We start from the raw sequence: 24,112 nt of genomic DNA on the forward strand, positions 1-24,112 counted from the left end.
GCTAAAATGAGATAATCTCAGGAGCAAAAATGATGATTTTAGACTCCAACTTAGACCTGCTAGGAGGCAGGTTTAAGTTCGGGATTAAGCTATTAACTCGCTATTCTTTTGGTTTTATTGAAAACAAATGTCAAATTGGGGTTCACCTTTGAATTCTGAATATTTCATTACCCATAAAGTCATGAATGTTTAAAATGTTTTTCCATTAATGTTTAAAATATTATAACATAAGAAAGTGAAAATGAAAACACCTTCAAACAACAAGGAAATTCTTTACCTCTCACAAAAAGGGGAAAATTTGAGGAAAATACCCTCAATTTGGCGTGATTTCAAGCAATTTCCACTTGAAAAACTACATCCTAATAATGAAGTTTCTTTATGTTTAGTTGGCTGATCATTATTTAATTTTTATAGAAAATATTATAGGCCTATGTTATTTCAGTTCATATAACAAATAGAATGGAAATATAATTTCATTAGTCATTCAATTGTTTCAAAAAATAGTTTCAAAGCTATAGTCTACAAACCTATGATTTTCATGATTTTTACTAAAGTGAAAAAAAAAATTACTGTGGGGGGGATATATCCATGTTCCCAGATATTACTGGAGATTTGTATATCCTCCTGTCCCCGGTGGAAAAAGGACATTTTGTGGGTACCATACTAAAAAAAGGTGCTGGAGCATTGTTCAAGGGAACTACGTTTCAATCACATGAACTGGTTTAAATACATGATCTTTTCATATTCATGCATGAAATTGAATGAACAATTATCAATACATGTTAAATTGAACTTTCAATTGCTAAAGATGGTAAAAACAAAACTGACTTACTTCAAAAAGATTTTTCTGAAGTATTCGCTATATGCAGTTCCATAGAGTAAAGATACTGTTTGAAAGATACCTATTTATTTGTCTCTGGCAGTACTAGCCCATTCACTGAGTAGCCCATAATTCTATTATCATTCTGATATTCTCTCAACACTCATATTATATTATATTTTTTGGTTTAAACAATGTCTGAAAATATATTAAATTGGAAGCCAATTCTTTTGACTCAATTTCTATCAGTGGTCGATTACCTTCTACAAATCTAGGCTACACGTTAGTATCGATGCTATCTATAATTGGCTTGAACATAATATGGAACTGCAACTATATCAGTAATGAAGGAGAACTGTATTAAATACGTTGTAATTGTAAGAAAGTGTGAGATGATATCTATGTGGGGTTGATTGTTGCTAATTGGAGGCAGCTGCGTTTGCTTGCATCATCACGGGATGCAGAAATAGTCTGCATTGCATAATTGAACTATTAAGTTGAGTCCAGATGGTGATGAGCGACCCTTCGTTTGTGTGATCCTTTCTGTGGAATTGATTTTGTGAGTGGATGAAGTGAATAATGGATTACCTTGAATATTTGGATTATTACGAACCAATACCTCAAGTCAGCGAGTATGGTATCAGAATTTAAAACTGAAGAGAAGTGCTGATTGCTCTCAGATTTTTTGCTGATGGTTGTCCACATAGAGACTGGTGATTTATGTGAGTACTGCAGCATCATGTCGCATTATACATAGTGTTGCGGCAATAGCTATTATTTGTTTAATAATTGAAAAATATTACATTAAATTCCTAGCTGGACAATACGCTAGAAAATAACTACATTTTGGAAATAAATGAAAATGAATTCCAAATGAATACCAAAAAGGTGAGGAGTTAGTTGTTCATGTGTTCACTGTAACAACATTCGAAAGAGTTAAGAAGATTATCTAATCACAGATAATCATTATAACGACGGTCAAGAGAGGATCAAGACTGAAATAGAGAGAGAATGGGAGTAAGTGGGGGAAAGAGAGAGAGAGAGAATGAGATTGATTGATTTTTTTTTCTTCAATATGCCCTAATAAAGGCATATTATGCCTGTGAGAGAGTGGGAGGGAGGGGAAGAAGAAAAAACAAGAACGAAACGAATGATGGGAGAGTGAGTGAGTGTGAGTGAGAGAGTGCAAAAGCAATACGCAAAGACAGCGTGTGAGAGCCAAAGTAGCATTCGAGATGGCTGTTGCCAACATTGCAACAATAATTCCCCGTGGATTCCTTCAGTTGCTCCTCGGTCTGGCTAAACTTGAGCGTCGGTCTGGCTAAAGGTCCGTTGTCACTGGTGCGGCTGGAACGATAATCGTTGAACTACAGTCGTTGGACGATAATCATAGAGCGCCTGCTGTACATTGTCTTGAATGGTGCTGTTGTCACTGACGCAACTGTCAACAGAGTCGCTGACTGCAATCGTACGGGTCTGCTGCTGGAGCAGTCATAATCGCAGTCGTTGGCCGATTTTCGAGGAGTGCACATGTGAGTTTGATAGAGTGCGTGTCATCATTGTGCAATGTCATCCAAAACAGCTCTTTTAACATTAAAATTTACACCTGAGGAAGACGAGAAATTAGTGGAGGCGATTTCTCCTCACCCTTTGATTTACGACCTTAGAAATCCCCAGTATAAGGACCAAAGGGCTGAAGACAATGTTTGGGTGGTTATATCTGAAGAAGTTGGAAGATCAGGTAAGTGTATTTCACATAATTAACTAATATAACTAACTAATAACCCCCACAGTTTGATTATGCTCTTTTTTATACTTTAGAATACTTTCTTTCAGAAAATATCATATTTTTTGCCTTACAAAATTTAAAAAAGCAATAAAAATTAACTGTTGTTGATGATACTCGTTTTCTATATCTGGAGGTCTCCAAACTTAATTATTCCTATCGGGGAGCAAACAGGGGCGATTTTTTTTAGCAATTTTTGGATGATATTTTATACCTATACCTATACCTTTTATACCTTTTTTACCTATAGGCAGTGGCGCCGACTTTGGGGGGGCAAGGCACTTTCTGCCCCCCCAATAATCACTCAGGGGGGGCAATGCGTGTATTTTGCCCCCTCAATGTTCACACGTTACTAGAGAAAATTACATCAATTATCAATAAGTATTGGAAGAATATTTATTTCCATTATCAATATTATTCCAAAAAGCCAAAATGAAACCAGTTTTGAACAATCAATGGGCCTGCCTTTTTTATCATATTTACATCTAGGAACTGGACTATGATAGTGTGAAATGATACTCGTATAATGCATTACCCTACTGCATTATTTTAAAAGACTACTTCAACAATATCCACAAACCATAAAAATAGACGATCAGTCTCCTGTTTATTATTTGCATTACCCAGCTAGGCGTCTGGGCTTAGATTGTTATAGCCGGATATGAGTCATCAATTGCAACATTTTTCAATGAATTCTTTAATTTATTCTTGATTTTTTTTGTTCTATGTAACTCTCCCACTCTTCTTTCTTTGAAAATATGATACAAAATCTAGATAAACAAAAGAAATTGAAAATGGAACTAACATTCATAGTAAGAATTACTTCAGTTATCAGTTGACTAGTGAGAGTGATTGGTAGCACATGGCACATTATATACAGTATTGTGTTTCATGGATCTCAACTGAACTAAAGTTTATTAATCGCATCAGTGACAATGACCACTGCAACGATCATCGCCGAGCGATGATCGTCCACCGATAATCGTTCAACGACTATCTATCGTTCCAGCCGCACCAGTGACAACGGACCTTAAACCCGCAGATCAAAGTTGCTCTCGACCAAGAGATAACCGACAGCTAAACTCGATCTCAGCAAACCGATTTTTTAGCCGAGACCAAAGTTGCGCTAGACCAACGTTGCGCCGGGGTTAGCCAGACCTGATCTCAGCAATCGCCCCTAACAGTCTTAAGCAGTTCGGCTAAGAGTAATGCAGCACACAACTCAAGTCTAGGAATAGACAGCATCTTGGACGGTGCAACTTTCGATTTTCCACACAATAAAATTATTGTAGAAGGGTGCATGGCAATTTGTGATTTCAAATAGATTACTCCACCATAACCCAACGCCGAAGCATCACAAAACTCAATTAGATTAATTTTTGAGTCACTCAACACTACTAAATGATGTGTAATGAAAATATTAGACAATAAAGGGAACTCCTTCTGACATGTCTCCCACTGAAGAGCTATAGAGGGGGGCACTGCTTTGTCCCAGCCAACACCCGCAGTCCATAAGTGTTTAATTAAACACTTAAGAAACAAGGTGAGGGGTGACAAAAGTCCCAAAGGATCAAATATATGTGCTACAACCGATAAAATGTGACGTTTAGGAGTAGTAGGAGTAGACTGATTAGGACTCACAGAAAAACAGAATGAACCACTACCAGGTTGCCATTTCAAACCAAGGACAGATAACAGATTTCCGAACTTGAAATCTTTGGACACAGCCGATTTTTCATTTTCGGAGAAATTCATCATTAATTCATGTGAGTTGGAGCTCCATTTTGTGAGTTCAAACTTCCCTCTCTTGAACAATTCTTTGGCTTGACTACAAAGTCAATTTGCTTCACTTAAAGAAGACGTGCTTGTCACAAAATTGTCCATAAAAATTGCCCCAGGAAGTTGAGCTTTGGCATCAGAGAAACTTTCTCCCTCCTCTTGAATTACCGTAGTTGATGAACAGTTCTGAGAGCTAGAAACGGTGACTCACTCAAACCGAAGACGACAGTTTTTAATTCAAAAATTTGTATGGGATCATTGACAAGAAGTTGCCTTAACTGTCCATTGAAGATTGGTAGTTTCAGGTAATTGTGGAAATTCATGCAATTCCCATGACCTGAATGGAATGCTAATTGGTATATCACTATGTGTTAAGCTCAGCAGATCAAGACAAACAGTGTCAGAAGCATGTATGTAGGGTACTTTCCATTGTAGTTTTGTGATATGAATTTTCACTGATTTTGCTGTCTCTGATTCAATACAATTCAAGTCTGATGATGATCTTAATAGAACAATTTCCTGACGAACATTTAATAGAACTTTTCTATAGTCTTCCATTACACCTAACCACATATCCAAAGGAATGCAAAAGCAGAATTTATCTAAACTTTTCCATCCAGTCAACTTCCATCCTGCATTCTCCATAATTTTTTCATTGAGTTTTGATTAATGTAGATAGTTTTTCATGGTTGTTGTCAATCCCACATTACATGTGCGATCAACCTCAACCCCTCCCAATTCATATCTGATTTCATCAAATAGGTATGCAACTCCATTATTGATAAGCGAATAGTCTTTGGTTCTACATCATCCTTATCTTTCACTTTGATTTCACCTTCAATTATAAGAAAACTTTTACTTGGAAGTGTATAAATATCTTCTTGTTTTAAACTAATTCGAATATCATCATTGTAATTGAATGTCTGTTGAATATAATATGGTGTGTGAGTGATATACTCATATTTAGTAATACTCTCATCAAGGTTTACACTCTAATCAACAAGTAATATATCAGACTTGACTTCTTTCTTATACATATTTATTATTTATTTTTTCTTCTCAATACAACCTGAGGGAAGGTAAATTTTCAAGTAGTTCAAACTCAGCTGGTTAAAGACAGAGGGTCACCCCCTCCCTGTGGGAGGGGTTAGTGCTGAGGTTGTTGTACCTTAACACCCTTAAGGAAGGGTCCTGTGCTAGGTCTCAACATAAAAAAATCATTAGAGATTCTGAGTGCTTGTTGCTCAGTCTCAGAAAAAGTTGAGTTAGGTTAGAGAGGATGACTGATCCCTTGACAAATGGATTTACTGGAAAAAATTATTCTTGTAGCTTTTTGATAAAATAAATGGTCTCTTAGTTATTCAAGGAATTGGATCTACTTTTCCCATAAGAGTGGGACTGATCCTCATTTTCTGTTCAATCTTAACAAATGGGGTGGCAATGGATTCGTAATTAGATCTACTGAACAAAGTTATTCTTGTATTTTTTTGTAAAATTAAGGGTTTCTATTCAAGAAATAGAAAAAAGCTGGATCTAGTTTTTTTCCAAAAAAGTGGGAATGGGGATCTTCGTTTGAGGTTTATTGTGAGATTAGGGGTATGGCTAGGTTGAGTTAGTTCTATTATCATGGGATTGGGCAAGATTAGAACCAAGAATCATCAGCTTTGAGCCAGCCTTGAGCCAGCTTTGGGGCAGCCTTGAGCCAGCTTTGAGGCAGTACTCTCATTTTACCCTACTTACCCTTCTTATCGGGGACTTCAACTTGCGTGGTAGATAGGAGGACACTATACTGAGATACATTCGAGTCTATTGAACAACAGTTGATAGTAGACTATTATTTTCTACTTTTTTCGCCTCCAAATTTGATGACAAATTTGCAACAGATCCAAAATGTAAAACTGAATTATTCTTTTGATGACATTGATTGCAATAGCACCCATACAAGCTTTACTACAGTGAGCTGGTGAAAAACATTTCAAGCAACAACCCTTCTCCTTCACAAAATGGAAGCGATCCCAAGGCGATAACTGAAGAAACTGGCGACAATCAATAATTTATGATTTGTCAATGAGCATTTCAGACACTCCAAAAACTTTGTAGGTGCCTTGGTCTTTTGTGAATTCGATGAAAGACTAGAACTTTAGTTCTAATTGCCCGGTCTACACGACAACCATATTAGCGCAAACCTGCCAGGTTTGCACTAAGTTTGCATTGTGTAGACGGGAGATCATTGTAAATGTCTGAGGTTTGAAGGTTTGTACTTTCTTCGATCAATCTCAGCCAGGTTTGCATCAATTTTTCTAGGAAACGATTATGTCTCATCTATCCATCAAAACCTAAATCGCTTCAAAATGAAAATGGAGAATCCGCGATTTCAGTTTCGGATTCAACACCCTCAAATTAAAGATGTGCAAGGTCAATTCTCAAAAATACTCAAAAACAAGGAAGATTTTTTAATGGGAAATAATTATCTTATTTACTCTATAGTAATGTAATAGAATGATATAGTTATTCACTCATTACCTCTACCATGAGGTGGTGGAGGAGGTCGAGGAGGAGGAAGAGGAGGAGGAGGAGGAGGAGGAGGAGTAGGAGAAGGAGGAGGAGGCTTGAGATACTATCCATCTCAAGTTTATAAACTCTTCAAAGACTTTGTATAGAATTTATATATGGTTTAGTTTATAATACAGGTTTGTGTTAAAGTTGGTGTCATGTGAACAGAGGTTTGAGCAAACTTGGCTCATGTCAGATTTGCGTAAACCTGGCTTTGAGCCAAGTTTGCGCAAATATCGTTGTCGTGTAGACTTGGCATAAGATTTTGCAATTTTTCCTTTGCTGGCTTACATGACTTGGAAGATTCTTCATAAGGCAACGATTTAATTTGTTTTTCTATAAACAACAAAAAGTCAGCATAATGTAGGATGATCCTTGGCGTGTACTGAAGTTTCAAATGCTTTCCGAGAAACAGGGTCCAATATTTTCAAAGCTTGAAACAGGATCAGATACATCATCACCACGTAAGTAGAGTACATTAGACAGATTGGACTGACTTTTTTGCTCGAAATCCCCCCTCCCCCCTCCGCCACACCCTTCCCCCCACCCCCCTGCAAACTCCCCCTTCCCCCTTCCCCCTCCCCTCTCCCTCTCTCTCTTATCTTATCTTATCTTATCTAATCTAATCTAATCTTATCTTATCTAATCTAATCTAATCTCTTCCCCTCCCCCAGTGAGGACGAGGGAGATGAAGAGAGAGAGTGATCTCTCTCTCTCAGTGAGGGAAAAAATAATTTCCCTGAGGAAAAAATAATTTCCCTTTCTACTGACAGATTAAAGTGAATCTGTATTCTCTACTGTCAAATTAAAGTGAATCCATATTTCTACATCTAATGCTATACTGACAGATTAAAGTGAATCTGTATAATTTCCCTTTCTCAGTGAGGGAAAAAATAATTTCCCTTTGAGGGAAAAATTCTCTACTGTCAAATAAAGTGAATCCATATTTCTACATCTAATGCTATACTGACAGATTAAAGTGAATCTGTATTCTCTACTGTCAAATTAAAGTGAATCCATATTACTACATCTAATGCTATACTGACAGATTAAAGTGAATCTGTATAATTTCCCTTTCTCAGTGAGGGAAAAAATAATTCCCTTTGAGGGAAAAATTCTCTACTGTCAATTAAAGTGAATCCATATTACTACATCTAATAACTTATACTGTATCTACTGACAGATTAAAGTGAATCTGTATTCTCTACTGTCAAATTAAAGTGAATCTGTTACATCTAATAACTTATAATACTGTAAAATTAAAGTGATTGCAATTGAATAATTCGGAGGGTACAAGAGAGAGAGTGATACACCCATCGTTTCTCTGTCTCTCGCATAAGCATTACTTGTAGATTGTGCAAACTACTAGGTGGAAAAAACAGATGGCCCCATGCGTTATCTCCTATTCTCACTTACTTGCACCATATTTCTAAATTCCTTTTTGCTATTACGAAAGCCATGTAAAAGAGAAATCAGACATAAATTCCTTTTTAATCCCGCCTTCCTATACTGCCAGTTAAAGTGAATCCATATTTCTACATCTTTATACTGAGTGAATCTGTTACATCTAATAACTTGTACTGTAAAATTAAATTGATTGCAAATTAATACAATTGGTTTGCTTTCCACCCGACAGTTAAGAAAAATTTCACAAATTTATATTGAAATTTTCTATGTGCTGTACAAACCTGCGGGCGTTATTTTTTTTTGTAAAGTGTTTCTCCGAGAATATCTATAGTAAATTTAGAATGAACAAGCATATCCAAAAATAGGTATAGATATCCTCAGACCTATATCACTTGGGGTATCAGCTCTATTGGTGACATATCTTAACAGAGAGAGAGGTCAATGATCTAAGTTGATCTTTTACATTTTTTATCTGCAATGTCATACAAGCATTTCCAAAGTTCATCGGAATTTGTAACAATAGTTGAGAAATCATTTGCACTACAATAATGTAGATGGCCTGTATCTAGTATATCGAGCAGTTCGAAAATCTCAGATAAAATTGGAAAATGTACATTTTCTGTTTTTGTTAACGCTAGATCAACATCATCGCCTTGGAATCCTGTTGAAGATTTAATATTTTTTGCAATAGAATCAAATTCATTGAATGAAATTGACATCAAGAGGCGAGTTAATTTTTTGAATTTTGCAAAGCTAAAACACTGCATGACCTAGATCAAGCTATGAACTATAATTGATAAGGTAGGAATGTGCACTTAGCTGTAACAGTTGTCTCTGAGGGGGTGTATCTCGATAAGGTAGGAATGTGCACTTAGCTGTAACAGTTGTGTCTGAGGGGGGCGTATCTCGCGTCCTCACTCAATCAAGTCTACACTGATACTAAACCAAAATGTTCGAGGAAATATCTGAATTAAAAATTGTTTACAACATTTCACTACAACAATACATAACTTCATCTTCAATTTTAATTAATTTATCTTTAGACAAATTATGTGGACGGTAATAGCACAAATAGTCTTTTATATCGTTCAAATTAACTGTGCTTAGAAAAATAGCCTTTAATTGTTTCGCCAAACTATAATTTTCACGAGATGATTTCTTAATTGCAATTTCGCATTCATCATACCAGTCTATGCAGTTTTTTAACCTCACTTCCAACTGGTTGTCAGCAGCTAACCACTTTGTCGGATCCATGTTGTTGAGCGAATGAAGAAAACTAAGTATAGGCAGGCACTATTATAGAGTAATTAAACGGTCTTTCTTCATTAATAATTGTAGAAAGACAACACATGCGTGCTTTATGCAATCTCAGTGCATGCAAGCAATAAACACACTGTAATTCCTTTCCGTTGTAGAAGAATCCATAACGTGCAAAGTTTCTTTTCTGCGCATTCGTATACATCGGTGCCAATTTCATACTTTGCATTCGATTGTTTTCGCACAAGAAATTATTTGTTTGATACATATTTTTAAACAACAAAGAATTATAATGTTGGGCAGAGAATAAAGCACAGCGAGAATGTGGTCTATATTTATGTATCTTACATGCATCATAACACCACGAAGTGGTGAAAAAGCTGAAATCGGGCTTGACAAAGTCCTCCGGTATGCATTGAACGTTGCTATGCAATCTTCTTAAAAACTTTGCTTTCTCAGTTCCTTTTGTGAAAATTTTCTCATAACCTGCAAGGTAATCACGTATTAATGACTCACTGTATTCTAATCTCCATCTTCCTATTTTATTTTATGATAGTGACGTTCTAACCATGTTACATCGTTATACAATTTTGCACTCAATTCTGTCTTTGCAAATGGTGATTTGAAATGGAATACAGCATAATTATTAAACTGATCAATTATGGCAAGTTCTTTCACAATAATTTGATTACAAGTTTGTTTAAACCAGTGAAGATCAACCGTAGCAATTTTCGTAGATGTCTGCTTGTCCATTCCTTTCTGTCCTTCTTCACGTATCTGTTCCTCCTCACGTTTCTGCTCCTCCACCTCCTCTTCCTCCTCCTCCTCTCCCGACTTCAAATCAATATCTAATTTTGACAGCTGTGATATTTACAATGTTAAAGTATATTTGAATGGTGAGTATTATCCATACGAAAATCTGCTAGGTAAGAAGGAAGTTTTATACCGGATGTTCCTGGATTTCGCACCCTCGTATTATAATCATTCAATCAATAGCGAACTCGGAACAGAAATCAATTTAATACGTTTTGTGAATCAACACCGCTGATTGTTGTAGATTGTTCACACCAACCAAGTCATTTGAAATCATCGACAGATGTTCGTATTGAAATGGAATTTAATAGTGCAGTACCTGCAAATACTTCCGCATATTGCGTTTTAATTAGCGATCGTGTGATGGAGTACACGCCTCTCACGAGCATGGTGAAAGAAGTTCAGTAATTTGTTGATAGAGTGCATCACTGCATGCATATTATATATAAGGTGTGTACTGCGCCAAATGTGAGCCATTATCAGTTTTACCTTTGAACAGGAATCATGTCCTATTCTTTGTGTTCTGATATTTTGGACAAGCCACAAACTCGGACTGTTGGTATCCAGTGTGATCTCGATTCTGATATTTTGGAGAGTGAGAGCAAAGCTCAAACTCAGTCGGTACTTTACGATATCGAATCTGATAGTTTCTATTATGAACCAAGGAGAAGCAGTACACCAATCCAGAAGTCGGGAGAGGAGGAGGAGGAAGAGGAGGTGGAGGAGCAGAAACGTGAGGAGGAACAGATACATGAAGAAGGACAGAAAGGAATGGACAAGCAGACGTCTATGAAAATTGCTACGGTTGATCTTCACTGGTTTAAACAACTTGTAATCAAATTATTGTGAAAGAACTTGCCATAATTGATCAGTTTAATAATTATGCTGTATTCCATTTCAAATCACCATTTGCAAAGACAGAATTGAGTGCAAAATTGTATAACGATGTAACATGGTTAGAACGTCACTATCATAAAATAAAATGGGAAGATGGAGATTTAGAATACAGTGAGTCATTAATACGTGATTACCTTGCAGGTTTTGAGAAAATTTTCACAAAAGGAACTGAGAAAGCAAAGTTTTTAAGAAGATTGCATAGCAACGTTCAATGCATACCGGAGGACTTTGTCAAGCCCGATTTCAGCTTTTTCACCACTTCGTGGTGTTATGATGCATGTAAGATACATAAATATAGACCACATTCTCGCTGTGCTTTATTCTCTGCCCAACATTATAATTCTTTGTTGTTTAAAAATATGTATCAAACAAATAATTTCTTGTGCGAAAACAATCGAATGCAAAGTATGAAATTGGCACCAATGTATACGAATGCGCAGAAAAGAAACTTTGCACGTTATGGATTCTTCTACAACAGAAAGGAATTACAGTGTGTTTATTGCTTGCATGCACTGAGATTGCATAAAGCATGCATGTGTTATCTGTCTACAATTATTAATGAAGAAAGACCGTTTAATTACTCTATAATAGTGCCTGCCTATACTTAGTTTTCTTCATTCGCTCAACAACATGGATCCGACAAAGTGGTTAGCTGCTGACAACCAGTTGGAAGTGAGGTTAAAAAACTGCATAGACTGGTATGATGAATGCGAAATTGCAATTAAGAAATCATCTTGTGAAAATTATAGTTTGGCGAAACAATTAAAGGCTATTTTTCTAAGCACAGTTAATTTGAACGATATAAAAGACTATTTGTGCTATTACCGTCCACATAATTTGTCTATAGATAAATTAATTAAAATTGAAGATGAAGTTATGTATTGTTGTAGTGAAATGTTGTAAACAAATTTTTAATTCAGATATTTCCTCGAACATTTTGGTTTAGTATCAGTGTAGACTTGATTGAGTGAGGACGCGAGATACGCCCCCCTCAGACACAACTGTTACAGCTAAGTGCACATTCCTACCTTATCGAGATACGCCCCCTCAGAGACAACTGTTACAGCTAAGTGCACATTCCTACCTTCTGGACTTGGACATAACACAGGACTTTGCTGGAATATTTAACAAGAGTGGGATGTGTGATTTTCTAACTAAAAATCATTGTTTTTGTTTCCAAGGAGAATATAAAGAAGACTATAATGTAATTGTGAATAATGATGGAACTGTTGGAATTGATTGCTTGACTTGGGTTAATAATAATGTGAGAGTAAAAATTTATAATAAGTTTATTTGTCAAATGACAAGCCCTGGTGTAAATAAGCAGCTAGGTAACCATATTGTAGACTTTATTGCCTGTCCAGATGCAAGATTACAGGAAACCTTTACCTCTGACTTGGCTAAAATGCATGGTATTACACGTTTGGAAGCTACAATCTATAACTACAGCATTAGAAATAACTATAGCTCTAATCAATTTGAGCCTATTCAAGATTGCTTGTCACTCTTAAATGACAGTAAGACTTATTTCCAAAATGCTCCTATATTTTCTGTATCCTTAGCTAAAATGTGGACTAAACTGACAAACAATTTAAAGAATAGCTGTTGTTGGTTTTTAACAATCTCTTACAATATGTTTACTGGGGAAATAGCAATACCAAGAAATTGACTGGAGTACAATTAAATCTGCCTACCAATCCACAACAACGAAATAAAATAATATCCTATGTAATCTCTGCATTTAGCTTCAATCTACTACCTATTAATTATGTGGAAATTTTCGAGGATACAGACAACAAGGACAATATTAGTTTTATACAAAAGTGTTATATTAAGAGTGGTGAGACTTATTTCTCCAAGTCAACCACAGTTTTCTCTAGCATATCCAAAGTTGTTGACCTAGATGAGTTGGGTCTTGTAGCAACAGGTAACTTGATACCACAAGTCTTAAGAAAACGAGCAAACATAACCTGTAAGCTTCTCCCATACCCTGTTAAAGAGATACAGCCCTTGTCTCCTATCTCAGTGCTATCAGCCAAGAAGCGTAAGCTAGAACTGGATGAAATTGATCTAAAACGGAGGAAAATTGAGTTTTTAGAGGCTACAGAGAGCATAAAGGAGCAGCACAGACAACTTATAGAATTTGAGAAAGAAATAGAAAATTTGAGAGAGGAACTTGAGCCATATTTTTATTCACATTGGAGGAATTTTGAGCCTAGTGGGGTTTATAATGTGACTGCATTTTCTGTAAATAATAAGGGAAAATTTCCATATGTGGGTGTTTTAGGAGAAAAGGAAGGTTCGAAACATGTGTACATTGTAAAAGGATATCACAAAAATGTTTTTCCAAATGCATACAATGCAATAGAAGACCTTAAGAAAGTGGGTTATTTTGTAATCCCATACAATGAGCAAAAAGAAATTATTTGTCTACCAAGGGAAGAAATTATTTGTGTAATTACAGTCAATGGCATGACAAGCTATAATGGTAACACATTTCCAAAAATACAAAATCTAAAATTTTTGTCAGATGTATGGAAAAACTTAGAAGACACTCCATTCACACAGACAGAAGTGGAGCAGTATAATAACATCACAATGCTGGAAATTAAAGGGAAAGTAAAAGTAGGACAGTGCAAAAGATTAGAAGAATTACCAGAAGGTACAGAGTTGGTCATTATTGCAATAAAAGAAGTGTACAATAGAAACAAGATACGGTATATTTTACAGTTTGAGAGCCTAGAAGAATTGTATGTGTCTAACTATTGGTTAGAGGAAGAATTTGAGAGCTCTAACATTGATTTGAATTATAAAATTAGAATTAAGCTAGATGTTCTAAAGCATAACCCCAGTAGACATAAGGAAAGAGTTGTATTTTGTATTTAAGTTAAGGTATTGTAAATAGTCGAAAATGTGAGTGCAGAGAAGGTTGTAATCCAATGTGACATCATCCAGGCTAAGAGCAGTGATGGGTGGAACCAAGGTCACGTGATAGGGGGAGGAGGAGTGGGGGTTGCTGAAATTGCATCGCTGAAAGTAAAGTAAGGTGATTTCTTACCTATATGAAATTAAGTTTCCGCCATTGGGAAATTTGTGAATTACCAAATTGCGAAATTCGCTTGTTCATTCTTGGTCAGTACGCACGACATCGAATTTTGATATTCCAAAATATATTATAATTGCATTTCAAACTGATCAAAAGGATAAAATTAAAAAATCAATATCTAATTTTGACAGCTGTGATATTTACAATGTTAAAGTATATTTGAATAGTGAGTATTATCCATACGAAAATCTGCTAGGTAAGAAGGAAGTTTTATACTGGATGTTCCTGGATTTCGCACCCTCGTATTATAATCATTCAATCAATAGCAAACTCGGAACAGAAATCAATTTTAAAACGTTTTGTGAATCAACACCGCTGATTGTTGTAGATTGTTCACACCAAGTCATTTGAAATCATTGACAGATGTTCGTATTGAAATGGAATTTAATAGTGCAGTACCTGCAAATACTTCCGCATATTGCGTTTTAATTAGCGATCGTGTGATGGAGTACATGCCTCTCACGAGCATGGTGAAAGAAGTTCAGTAATTTGTTGATAGAGTGCATCACTGCATGCAATATTATATATAAGGTGTGTACTGCGCCAAATGTGAGCCATTATCAGTTTTACCTTTGAACAGGAATCATGTCCTATTCTTTGTGTTCTGATATTTTGGACAAGCCACAAACTCGGACTGTTGGTATCCAGTGTGATCTCGATTCTGATATTTTGGAGAGTGAGAACAAAGCTCAAACTCAGTCGGTACTTTACGATATCAAATCTGATAGTTTCTATTATGAACCAAGGAGAAGCAGTACACCAATCCAGAAGTTGGGAGAGGAGGAGGAGGAAGAGGAGGTGGAGGAGCAGAAACGTGAGGAGGAACAGATACGTGAAGAAGGACAGAAAGGAATGGACAAGCAGACGTCTACGAAAATTGCTACGGTTGATCTTCACTGGTTTAAACAAACTTGTAATCAAATTATTGTGAAAGAACTTGCCATAATTGATCAGTTTAATAATTATGCTGTATTCCATTTCAAATCACCATTTGCAAAGACAGAATTGAGTGCAAAATTGTATAACGATGTAACATGGTTAGAACGTCACTATCATAAAATAAAATAGGAAGATGGAGATTTAGAATACAGTGAGTCATTAATACGTGATTACCTTGCAGGTTATGAGAAAATTTTCACAAAAGGAACTGAGAAAGCAAAGTTTTTAAGAAGATTGCATAGCAACGTTCAATGCATACCGGAGGACTTTGTCAAGCCCGATTTCAGCTTTTTCACCACTTCGTGGTGTTATGATGCATGTAAGATACATAAATATAGACCACATTCTCGCTGTGCTTTATTCTCTGCCCAACATTATAATTCTTTGTTGTTTAAAAATATGTATCAAACAAATAATTTCTTGTGCGAAAACAATCGAATGCAAAGTATGAAATTGGCACCGATGTATACGAATGCGCAGAAAAGAAACTTTGCACGTTATGGATTCTTCTACAACGGAAAGGAATTACAGTGTGTTTATTGCTTGCATGCACTGAGATTGCATAAAGCACGCATGTGTTGTCTTTCTACAATTATTAATGAAGAAAGACCGTTTAATTACTCTATAATAGTGCCTGCCTATACTTAGTTTTCTTCATTCGCTCAACAACATGGATCCGACAAAGTGGTTAGCTGCTGACAACCAGTTGGAAGTGAGGTTAAAAAACTGCATAGACTGGTATGATGAATGCAAAATTGCAATTAAGAAATCATCTCGTGAAAATTATAGTTTGGCAAAACAATTAAAGGCTATTTTTCTAAGCACAGTTAATTTGAACGATATAAAAGACTATTTGTGCTATTACCGTCCACATAATTTGTCTATAGATAAATTAATTAAAATTGAAGATGAAGTTATGTATTGTTGTAGTGAAATGTTGTAAACAAATTTTTAATTCAGATATTTCCTCGAACATTTTGGTTTAGTATCAGTGTAGACTTGATTGAGTGAGGACGCGAGATACGCCCCCCTCAGACACAACTGTTACAGCTAAGTGCACATTCCTACCTTATCGAGATACGCCCCCCTCAGACACAACTGTTACAGCTAAGTGCACATTCCTACCTTATCAATTATAGTTCATAGCTTGATCTAGGTCATGCAGTGTTTTAGCTTTGCAAAATTCAAAAAATTAACTCGCCTCTTGATGTCAATTTCATTCAATGAATTTGATTCTATTGCAAAAAATATTAAATCTTCAACAGGATTCCAAGGCGATGATGTTGATCTAGCGTTAACAAAAACAGAAAATGTACATTTTCCAATTTTATCTGAGATTTTCGAACTGCTCGATATACTAGATACAGGCCATCTACATTATTGTAGTGCAAATGATTTCTCAACTATTGTTACAAATTCCGATGAACTTTGGAAATGCTTGTATGACATTGCAGATAAAAAATGTAAAAGATCAACTTAGATCATTGACCTCTCTCTCTGTTAAGATATGTCACCAATAGAGCTGATACCCCAAGTGATATAGGTCTGAGGATATCTATACCTATTTTTGGATATGCTTGTTCATTCTAAATTTACTATAGATATTCTCGGAGAAACACTTTACAAAAAAAAAATAACGCCCGCAGGTTTGTACAGCACATAGAAAATTTCAATATAAATTTGTGAAATTTTTCTTAACTGTCAGGTGGAAAGCAAACCAATTGTATTAATTTGCAATCAATTTAATTTTACAGTAGAGAATACAGATTCACTTTAATCTGTCAGTAGAAAGGGAAATTATTTTTTACTCAGGGAAATTATTTTTTCCCTCACTGAGAGAGAGAGATCACTCTCTCTCTTCATCTCCCTCGTCCTCACTGGTGGAGGGGAAGAGATTAGATTAGATTAGATAAGATAAGATTAGATTAGATTAGATAAGATAAGATAAGATAAGAGAGAGAGGGAGAGGGGAGGGGGAAGGGGGAAGGGGGAGTTTGCAGGGGGGTGGGGGGAAGGGTGTGGCGGAGGGGGGAGGGGGGATTTCGAGCAAAAAAGTCAGTCCAATCTGTCTAATGTACTCTACTTACGTGGTGATGATGTATCTGATCCTGTTTCAAGCTTTGAAAATATTGGACCCTGTTTCTCGGAAAGCATTTGAAACTTCAGTACACGCCAAGGATCATCCTACATTATGCTGACTTTTTGTTGTTTATAGAAAAACAAATTAAATCGTTGCCTTATGAAGAATCTTCCAAGTCATGTAAGCCAGCAAAGGAAAAATTGCAAAATCTTATGCCAAGTCTACACGACAATGATATTTGCGCAAACTTGGCTCAAAGCCAGGTTTACGCAAATCTGACATGAGCCAAGTTTGCTCAAACCTCTGTTCACATGACACCAACTTTAACACAAACCTGTATTATAAACTAAACCATATATAATTCTATACAAAGTCTTTGAAGAGTTTATAAACTTGAGATGGATAGTATCTCAAGCCTCCTCCTCCTTCTCCTACTCCTCCTCCTCCTCCTCCTCCTCCTCTTCCTCCTCCTCGACTTCCTCCACCACCTCATGGTAGAGGTAATGAGTGAATAACTATATCATTCTATTACATTACTATAGAGTAAATAAGATAATTATTTCCCATTAAAAAATCTTCCTTGTTTTTGAGTATTTTTGAGAATTGACCTTGCACATCTTTAATTTGAGGGTGTTGAATCCGAAACTGAAATCACGGATTCTCCATTTTCATTTTGAAGCGATTTAGGTTTTGATGGATAGATGAGACATAATCGTTTCCTAGAAAAATTGATGCAAACCTGGCTGAGATTGATCGAAGAAAGTACAAACCTTCAAACCTCAGACATTTACAATGATCTCCCGTCTACACAATGCAAACTTAGTGCAAACCTGGCAGGTTTGCGCTAATATGGTTGTCGTGTAGACCGGGCAATTAGAACTAAAGTTCTAGTCTTTCATCGAATTCACAAAAGACCAAGGCACCTACAAAGTTTTTGGAGTGTCTGAAATGCTCATTGACAAATCATAAATTATTGATTGTCGCCAGTTTCTTCAGTTATCGCCTTGGGATCGCTTCCATTTTGTGAAGGAGAAGGGTTGTTGCTTGAAATGTTTTTCACCAGCTCACTGTAGTAAAGCTTGTATGGGTGCTAATTGCAATCAATGTCATCAAAAGATGACATCAGTATAGCATTAGATGTAGAAATATGCATTCACTTTAATTTGACAGTAGAGAATTTTTCCCTCAAAGGGAAATTATTTTTTCCCTCACTGAGAAAGGGAAATTATACAGATTCACTTTAATCTGTCAGTATAGCATTAGATGTAGAAATATGGATTCACTTTAATTTGACAGTAGAGAATACAGATTCACTTTAATCTGTCAGTAGAAAGGGAAATTATTTTTTCCTCAGGGAAATTATTTTTTCCCTCACTGAGAGAGAGAGATCACTCTCTCTCTTCATCCCCCTCGTCCTCACTGGGGGAGGGGAAGAGATTAGATTAGATTAGATAAGATAAGATTAGACTAGATTAGATAAGATAAGATAAGATAAGAGAGAGAGGGAGTGGGAGAGGGTGAGGGTGAGTGAGAGGGGGAAGGGGGAAGGGGGAGTTTGCAGGGGGGTAGGGGAATGGTGAGGGGGGAGATTGCGCAAAAAAGTCAGTCCAATCTGTCTAATGTACTCTACTCACGTAAGCGTTTCAAGGCTGTAATAGAACTACAGAATTGATCCAATATTGAAACTAAACCAGCACGAAACTCAGATCTCAGACTATTGAATTCGAAAACTTGTTCCAAATAAGCATTAGTCTCAGAGCGGGGATCATCAAACCGCTTAATCAATGATTGCCAAATAACTTCATAATTATTAGCAATGGGGGGGCAAATGACGAGCAACAAAAGCAGCTTCTCCTTTCAGCTTACTTACAAGATGTTGCACCTTGTGTTGATCTGAAATCGATTTGTTATCATGGATCATTCATTTGAACATTTCATAAAATAGATACCATTCCGACTGATCACCGTCAAACACAGGAATTTTTATTTTCGGTAAAAGATTTGTAGAATCATTAGTCATTGCAGGTTGAATAAGGTTAGATGCAGGTACGACTTCACTACGTTTTTTCAATTCCCCAACAACAGCCTCAATATATTCATACATTTCGATATTTGAATTACTAAATTTAGGTACAAATGCTGGATCATTTTCCATTTCAAGTTTCTGTATTTCCAGCTCAATTGCCTCATATTGGTTAATACTTGTTAAAGTGGAACTATAAAGAATTAGAAACTGCTTAGCACTTGCTTCTTCTTTCAACGCCCTTTTAGAAAAATCATAAGTATGTTGAATTCGTGTAAAATATTGTTCAAGCTTAGCTCGTTTGAGCTTCAACTTTCTGTCACTCATGATTGGATAATATTTAATTATTTTTATTAATCATAATGAGATTACGATAACAAGAATGTACGATTTAGAACGAGAACGAAATTATAATCATAGTACAACGATTGTACAGAGAAATCAAAAATACAAAGTAAGAATAAGTGATAATTTTATCTGCAGTGCTGAACAATCAGTTTCTGTTGAGCAAACAGATAAGCACTGCTGCTTTGCAAGTAGTTACAACACAAATGCACAGTCCTGTCTGCAATGCAATGACTGGCATGATAACGATACATATTTCAGGATCAATTTTACAATGCAAATTGAATTGAATATATTGAAAAATGAATGCCAAAACAAATGTATTTTACAAGATAAATGAGATGATGCGGTCCGGTTGACCAGAATGGTACATAAATACTGGTTCTTTAGATTTAAATAGCTCAAAATACAAGCTTTAATTACTCTGATGTGGACTGTATAAAACAAATCAAATCTTAGAGCTGAATAATATATCCATTCAGGAAAACTACATACATAGAACATAGAAAATCAGAAAATGTACTCACCAAATTCCAAATCCAATATGTCATAAATCGAATTATTTGCCTACTTCTATTTGAGGTGAAAGGTGGACAGTTGGTTAGGATAGATGAGAGGAAAAAGATAGGTGAGATTATGCAAACCGAAGGGTGACTATTAAAGTTGGTTCCTTGCTGTTTCCCGGTTCTAGGATGGAATTTACTGTCTGGATATTTAACACTAAGATTTGAATATGAATAGAAACAAAAAACTAAACTTGCGTTCTGGCATTCACTTTTCACTAATACGAAACGTGAGTAACTTTTCATGTAAAACGAAAATGTAATTTATGAAATGAAATGAAAAAATTCTTTATTAGGCGGAGTTAGGACTTTTAAGTCCTCTCTACCACTCAACCTCAACATAACAAATGCAATTGAATAGAAAATACAGTGTAACTTAATTTTAATTTTATAAAATAAATAAAAATACATTAAATAATATCGCTACAAAATAGAAACATAGGTGGAACAAAACAGTCAATCTGCATTTAGACTAAAAAATCAATTATATAATTCAAGAAACAATAGTAAAAAAAGGAATTATCAATAATCATTCACACAACATTCACACAGCCCACCAGACCAGTTCCAAGCGCCAACCACACGCTACCCCCGCAGACCCGCCAACAAAATCCGCTTGACATCCACCCCACAGCGAGCACGCCCATCAATGGCCCGGACCGAAGCAGGAAGATTATTCCACAGCCTACAACCAGTGACAGTGAATGATCTCTCAAAAGTCGTTGTTCTATGAATGGGAAAAGCCAGCAGCAAGTTGCCATGCCTTGTTGCACGTTCACCGATCTCAGACAGGAATCTGAAGCTCTTAGACAGATAAGAAGGAGATTTGGTTTTGATTATTGAGTGAAGCAGAGTCAATATGTGCAAAGTACGAAGATCATTCAATTTTAGGAGAGATAGTTGTACATATAAAGGTGTAACATGATCAAATCGTCTAGCATTGAAAATAAATTAAATACAATAGTTCTGTGTACACTGCAGTCGGTTAGAGAGCTCAACAGTTATGTCGTTCATGACAGTGTCGCAGTAGCTGAAGTGAGGCAGCACAAGTCTTGATCAGCATGATTTTGATGTTGAGTGGAAGAAACAGGGCAAATCGTTTCAAGCTATGGATGCAAGCAAACACCTTCTTACAAACAATCTCAACCTGATTGAGCCATGAGAGTGTTTTAGAGATAACAAGACCAAGGTTTTTAACACTCTCAGAATACTCTAACTCAATGCCATTCAACCACAACCTTGGAACATTCTGAGCTCTGACATATACTATGTGTCTTACCTTCATTCAATCTCAATGCATGATTATATGCCCAGACACTAATAGCATCAATGTCAGAATTCATCTGCTCGACACATGCATCAGACTCTGCAGAAAAATGTTCATAGATCAGAAGGTCATCAGCATACAGGTGAAATTTGCTGTGTTTTATGCATTTTGCGATGTCATCGATGTAGAGAGAGAACAGAAGAGGCACAAGTATAGAGCCTTGGGGGACTCCTTGGGTTACATTTCTCCATGAAGAGACCTCATTATTGGCCCTGACACACCGTTGGCGATTCGACAAGTAAGACTCGATCCATTTTACACAACCCTCTCCAAAACCAATATACCTCAATTTCAGAAGGAGGAGTGGATGATGAACACAGTCAAACGCTTTTGAAAAATCGAATAGTGTCAGAATAGTACCCTGACTATTATCCATAGCTGACCTGATATCCTCAGTAACTTTGAGTGGAGCAGTGGTTGTCCTGTGACATGTGTGGAACCCAGACTGAAAGGTAGACAGAAGATGGAAACGTTCTAGAATAACAGAAAATTGCTGATGAACAAGTTTCTCTAGACATTTAGACAGAGCTGGGAGAATACTGATAGGCCTCAGATCTGATAATGATTTAACTAAAGAGCATTTGGGCAGAGGTGAGACTAAGGCTGATTTCCAAATTGAGGGGAAAAAGGACGATTCCAAAGATTTATTGAAAATTATTGTAAGAATAGGCAAGGTGAAGGGAAGAGTATCTTTGATGAATTTGATAGGTATGCAATCAACTCCAACTGCATTGCTTGTCATTTCCATGATTATCCTCATTACATCAGCTTTAGTCACAGGAGAAAAGAAGAGCTGCTGAGCATGAGCTACATGAGGCGCAGCTCTTAGCCTGTTCAAGTTGTCATAAGCACCAGACAGGTCAACAGGATAATCAGTAAAGTTATCATTGATATCATCTAAATTGAAAGGTATATTATGATGAACATGTGATTTTCCAATACCCAAGTTTTTAAATTTCGACCATACCGTTCTAGTAGGCTGCTTGCCAGAGAGAGTGGTAATAGAACCTGACCTTGGCATTTCTAATCTCCTGCTGATGGGTTTTGTTTCGAAGCCGCTTATACTCAGCCCAATCCACTGCAGATTTTGAGCGTTTGGCTCTACGGAAAACAGCATCTCTCATCTTCTGTAACCTACGAATTTCCTGACTGAATCAGGGTGCAGGCTTTTTATTTACTCTTTTCGTAACCATAGGAGCATGCCTGTCATACAAGAGAAGTAGAAAACTGTTCAACCTGTCGACCATTTCCTCGACATTATCTGTGAGAATGACTTCATGCCAAGGAATAGAGGCAGCATCAACGTACTCGTATAGACGTAATAGAGGCAGCATAAAAGCACTCATATCCAGGCACCTATAATTTCTATATGTGATAAACTCCTGCTTTGGTTTCAGCGGGTGCAGTCTGTAGGCACAGAACACAAGGTCATATTTGAAGAGCCCAGGAGCCGGGAGTTGATCGTGGTTCGCAAATAGATTCACATCAGTGACAGCAACCACATCTAGCCAAGTTTCTGCAGTTGCTGTATGGTGTGTTGCCTGCATTGGTAATTGTTATATTACAGCTATTAAACATTGAAATGAAATTTGTACTATTTACAGAAACCGCCACTCCACCACCTCCCTTATGCAAATGGTCATTCCTGAACAGCGATTTAGTAGCCATTCAATTCCACACTCTTATCACTTATGTGTGGCTTCAGCCAAGTTTCAGATACAAGAATCACATCAATCAGCTGGCAATCAAAAATTGATCTTAATTCATCAATGTGACACAAAAGCGACTGGGCATTTACGTGAGCTACCTTCAGCAAGCCAGAGCAATGTGAGAGAGCTTGAAAGAGATCACAAGCCGCCTGAGACGATGGAGCGCGCCGGCCCGGAGAGGCACTGTCAGGGACCACTGCGACACGTCGCGACGGGACCGCGCCAGCAGCGAGCAGAAGGCAAACACAACAGGCATAGCAAGCTAAACATACACACACATGCATACATAACTATTGAAAATCATCGTAAAGTACAAAAAAAGTAAATACTCCAGGGGGTACGTCATATTTGACTCTTAAGTAGACTGAGAATAATTCATGATAATTAGTGAATATCAAGAAAACTATGAAAGTAGAATAGGATAAGCCCAGATTATATTTCCAATATCCTAATGATAAGTTTCCAGATAATGAATTAAATAGTATATACATTATTATACATTAATAGTATATACATTAATAGTATGGTCCAAGTTATTATGTAGAGATGTAATTTGTATTTTGTATTTTGAACTTGTATTTTGTATTGTTTGAATTATGTGGAAATAAACTTATTTATTTATTTATTTACATACATGGATGAATAAAAATATATGAATGACCGACAAAATTACTATGAAATACTCAGACATAGCCTAGCTATAGATGG

At 36.4% G+C, this 24,112-nt stretch overlaps 1 protein-coding gene across 1 annotated transcript; it reads right to left on the reverse strand.

Annotated features, from left to right (window-relative positions):
* Window positions 1-22,849: 22,849 nt before the first annotated feature.
* On the reverse strand, window positions 22,850-23,660 carry LOC120354679. Its single transcript, XM_039442081.1, has 2 exons — window positions 23,547-23,660; window positions 22,850-23,236 (listed from the first exon to the last, which is right to left on the reverse strand). Exons 1-2 carry the CDS (start codon window positions 23,658-23,660, stop codon window positions 22,850-22,852), a joined length of 501 nt encoding a protein of 166 aa, XP_039298015.1.
* Between the last annotated feature and the right edge of the window lie 452 nt (window positions 23,661-24,112).

The sequence above is a fragment of the Nilaparvata lugens genome, chromosome X, assembly GCF_014356525.2.
Source record: "Nilaparvata lugens isolate BPH chromosome X, ASM1435652v1, whole genome shotgun sequence".
NCBI lineage: Eukaryota > Metazoa > Arthropoda > Insecta > Hemiptera > Delphacidae > Nilaparvata > Nilaparvata lugens.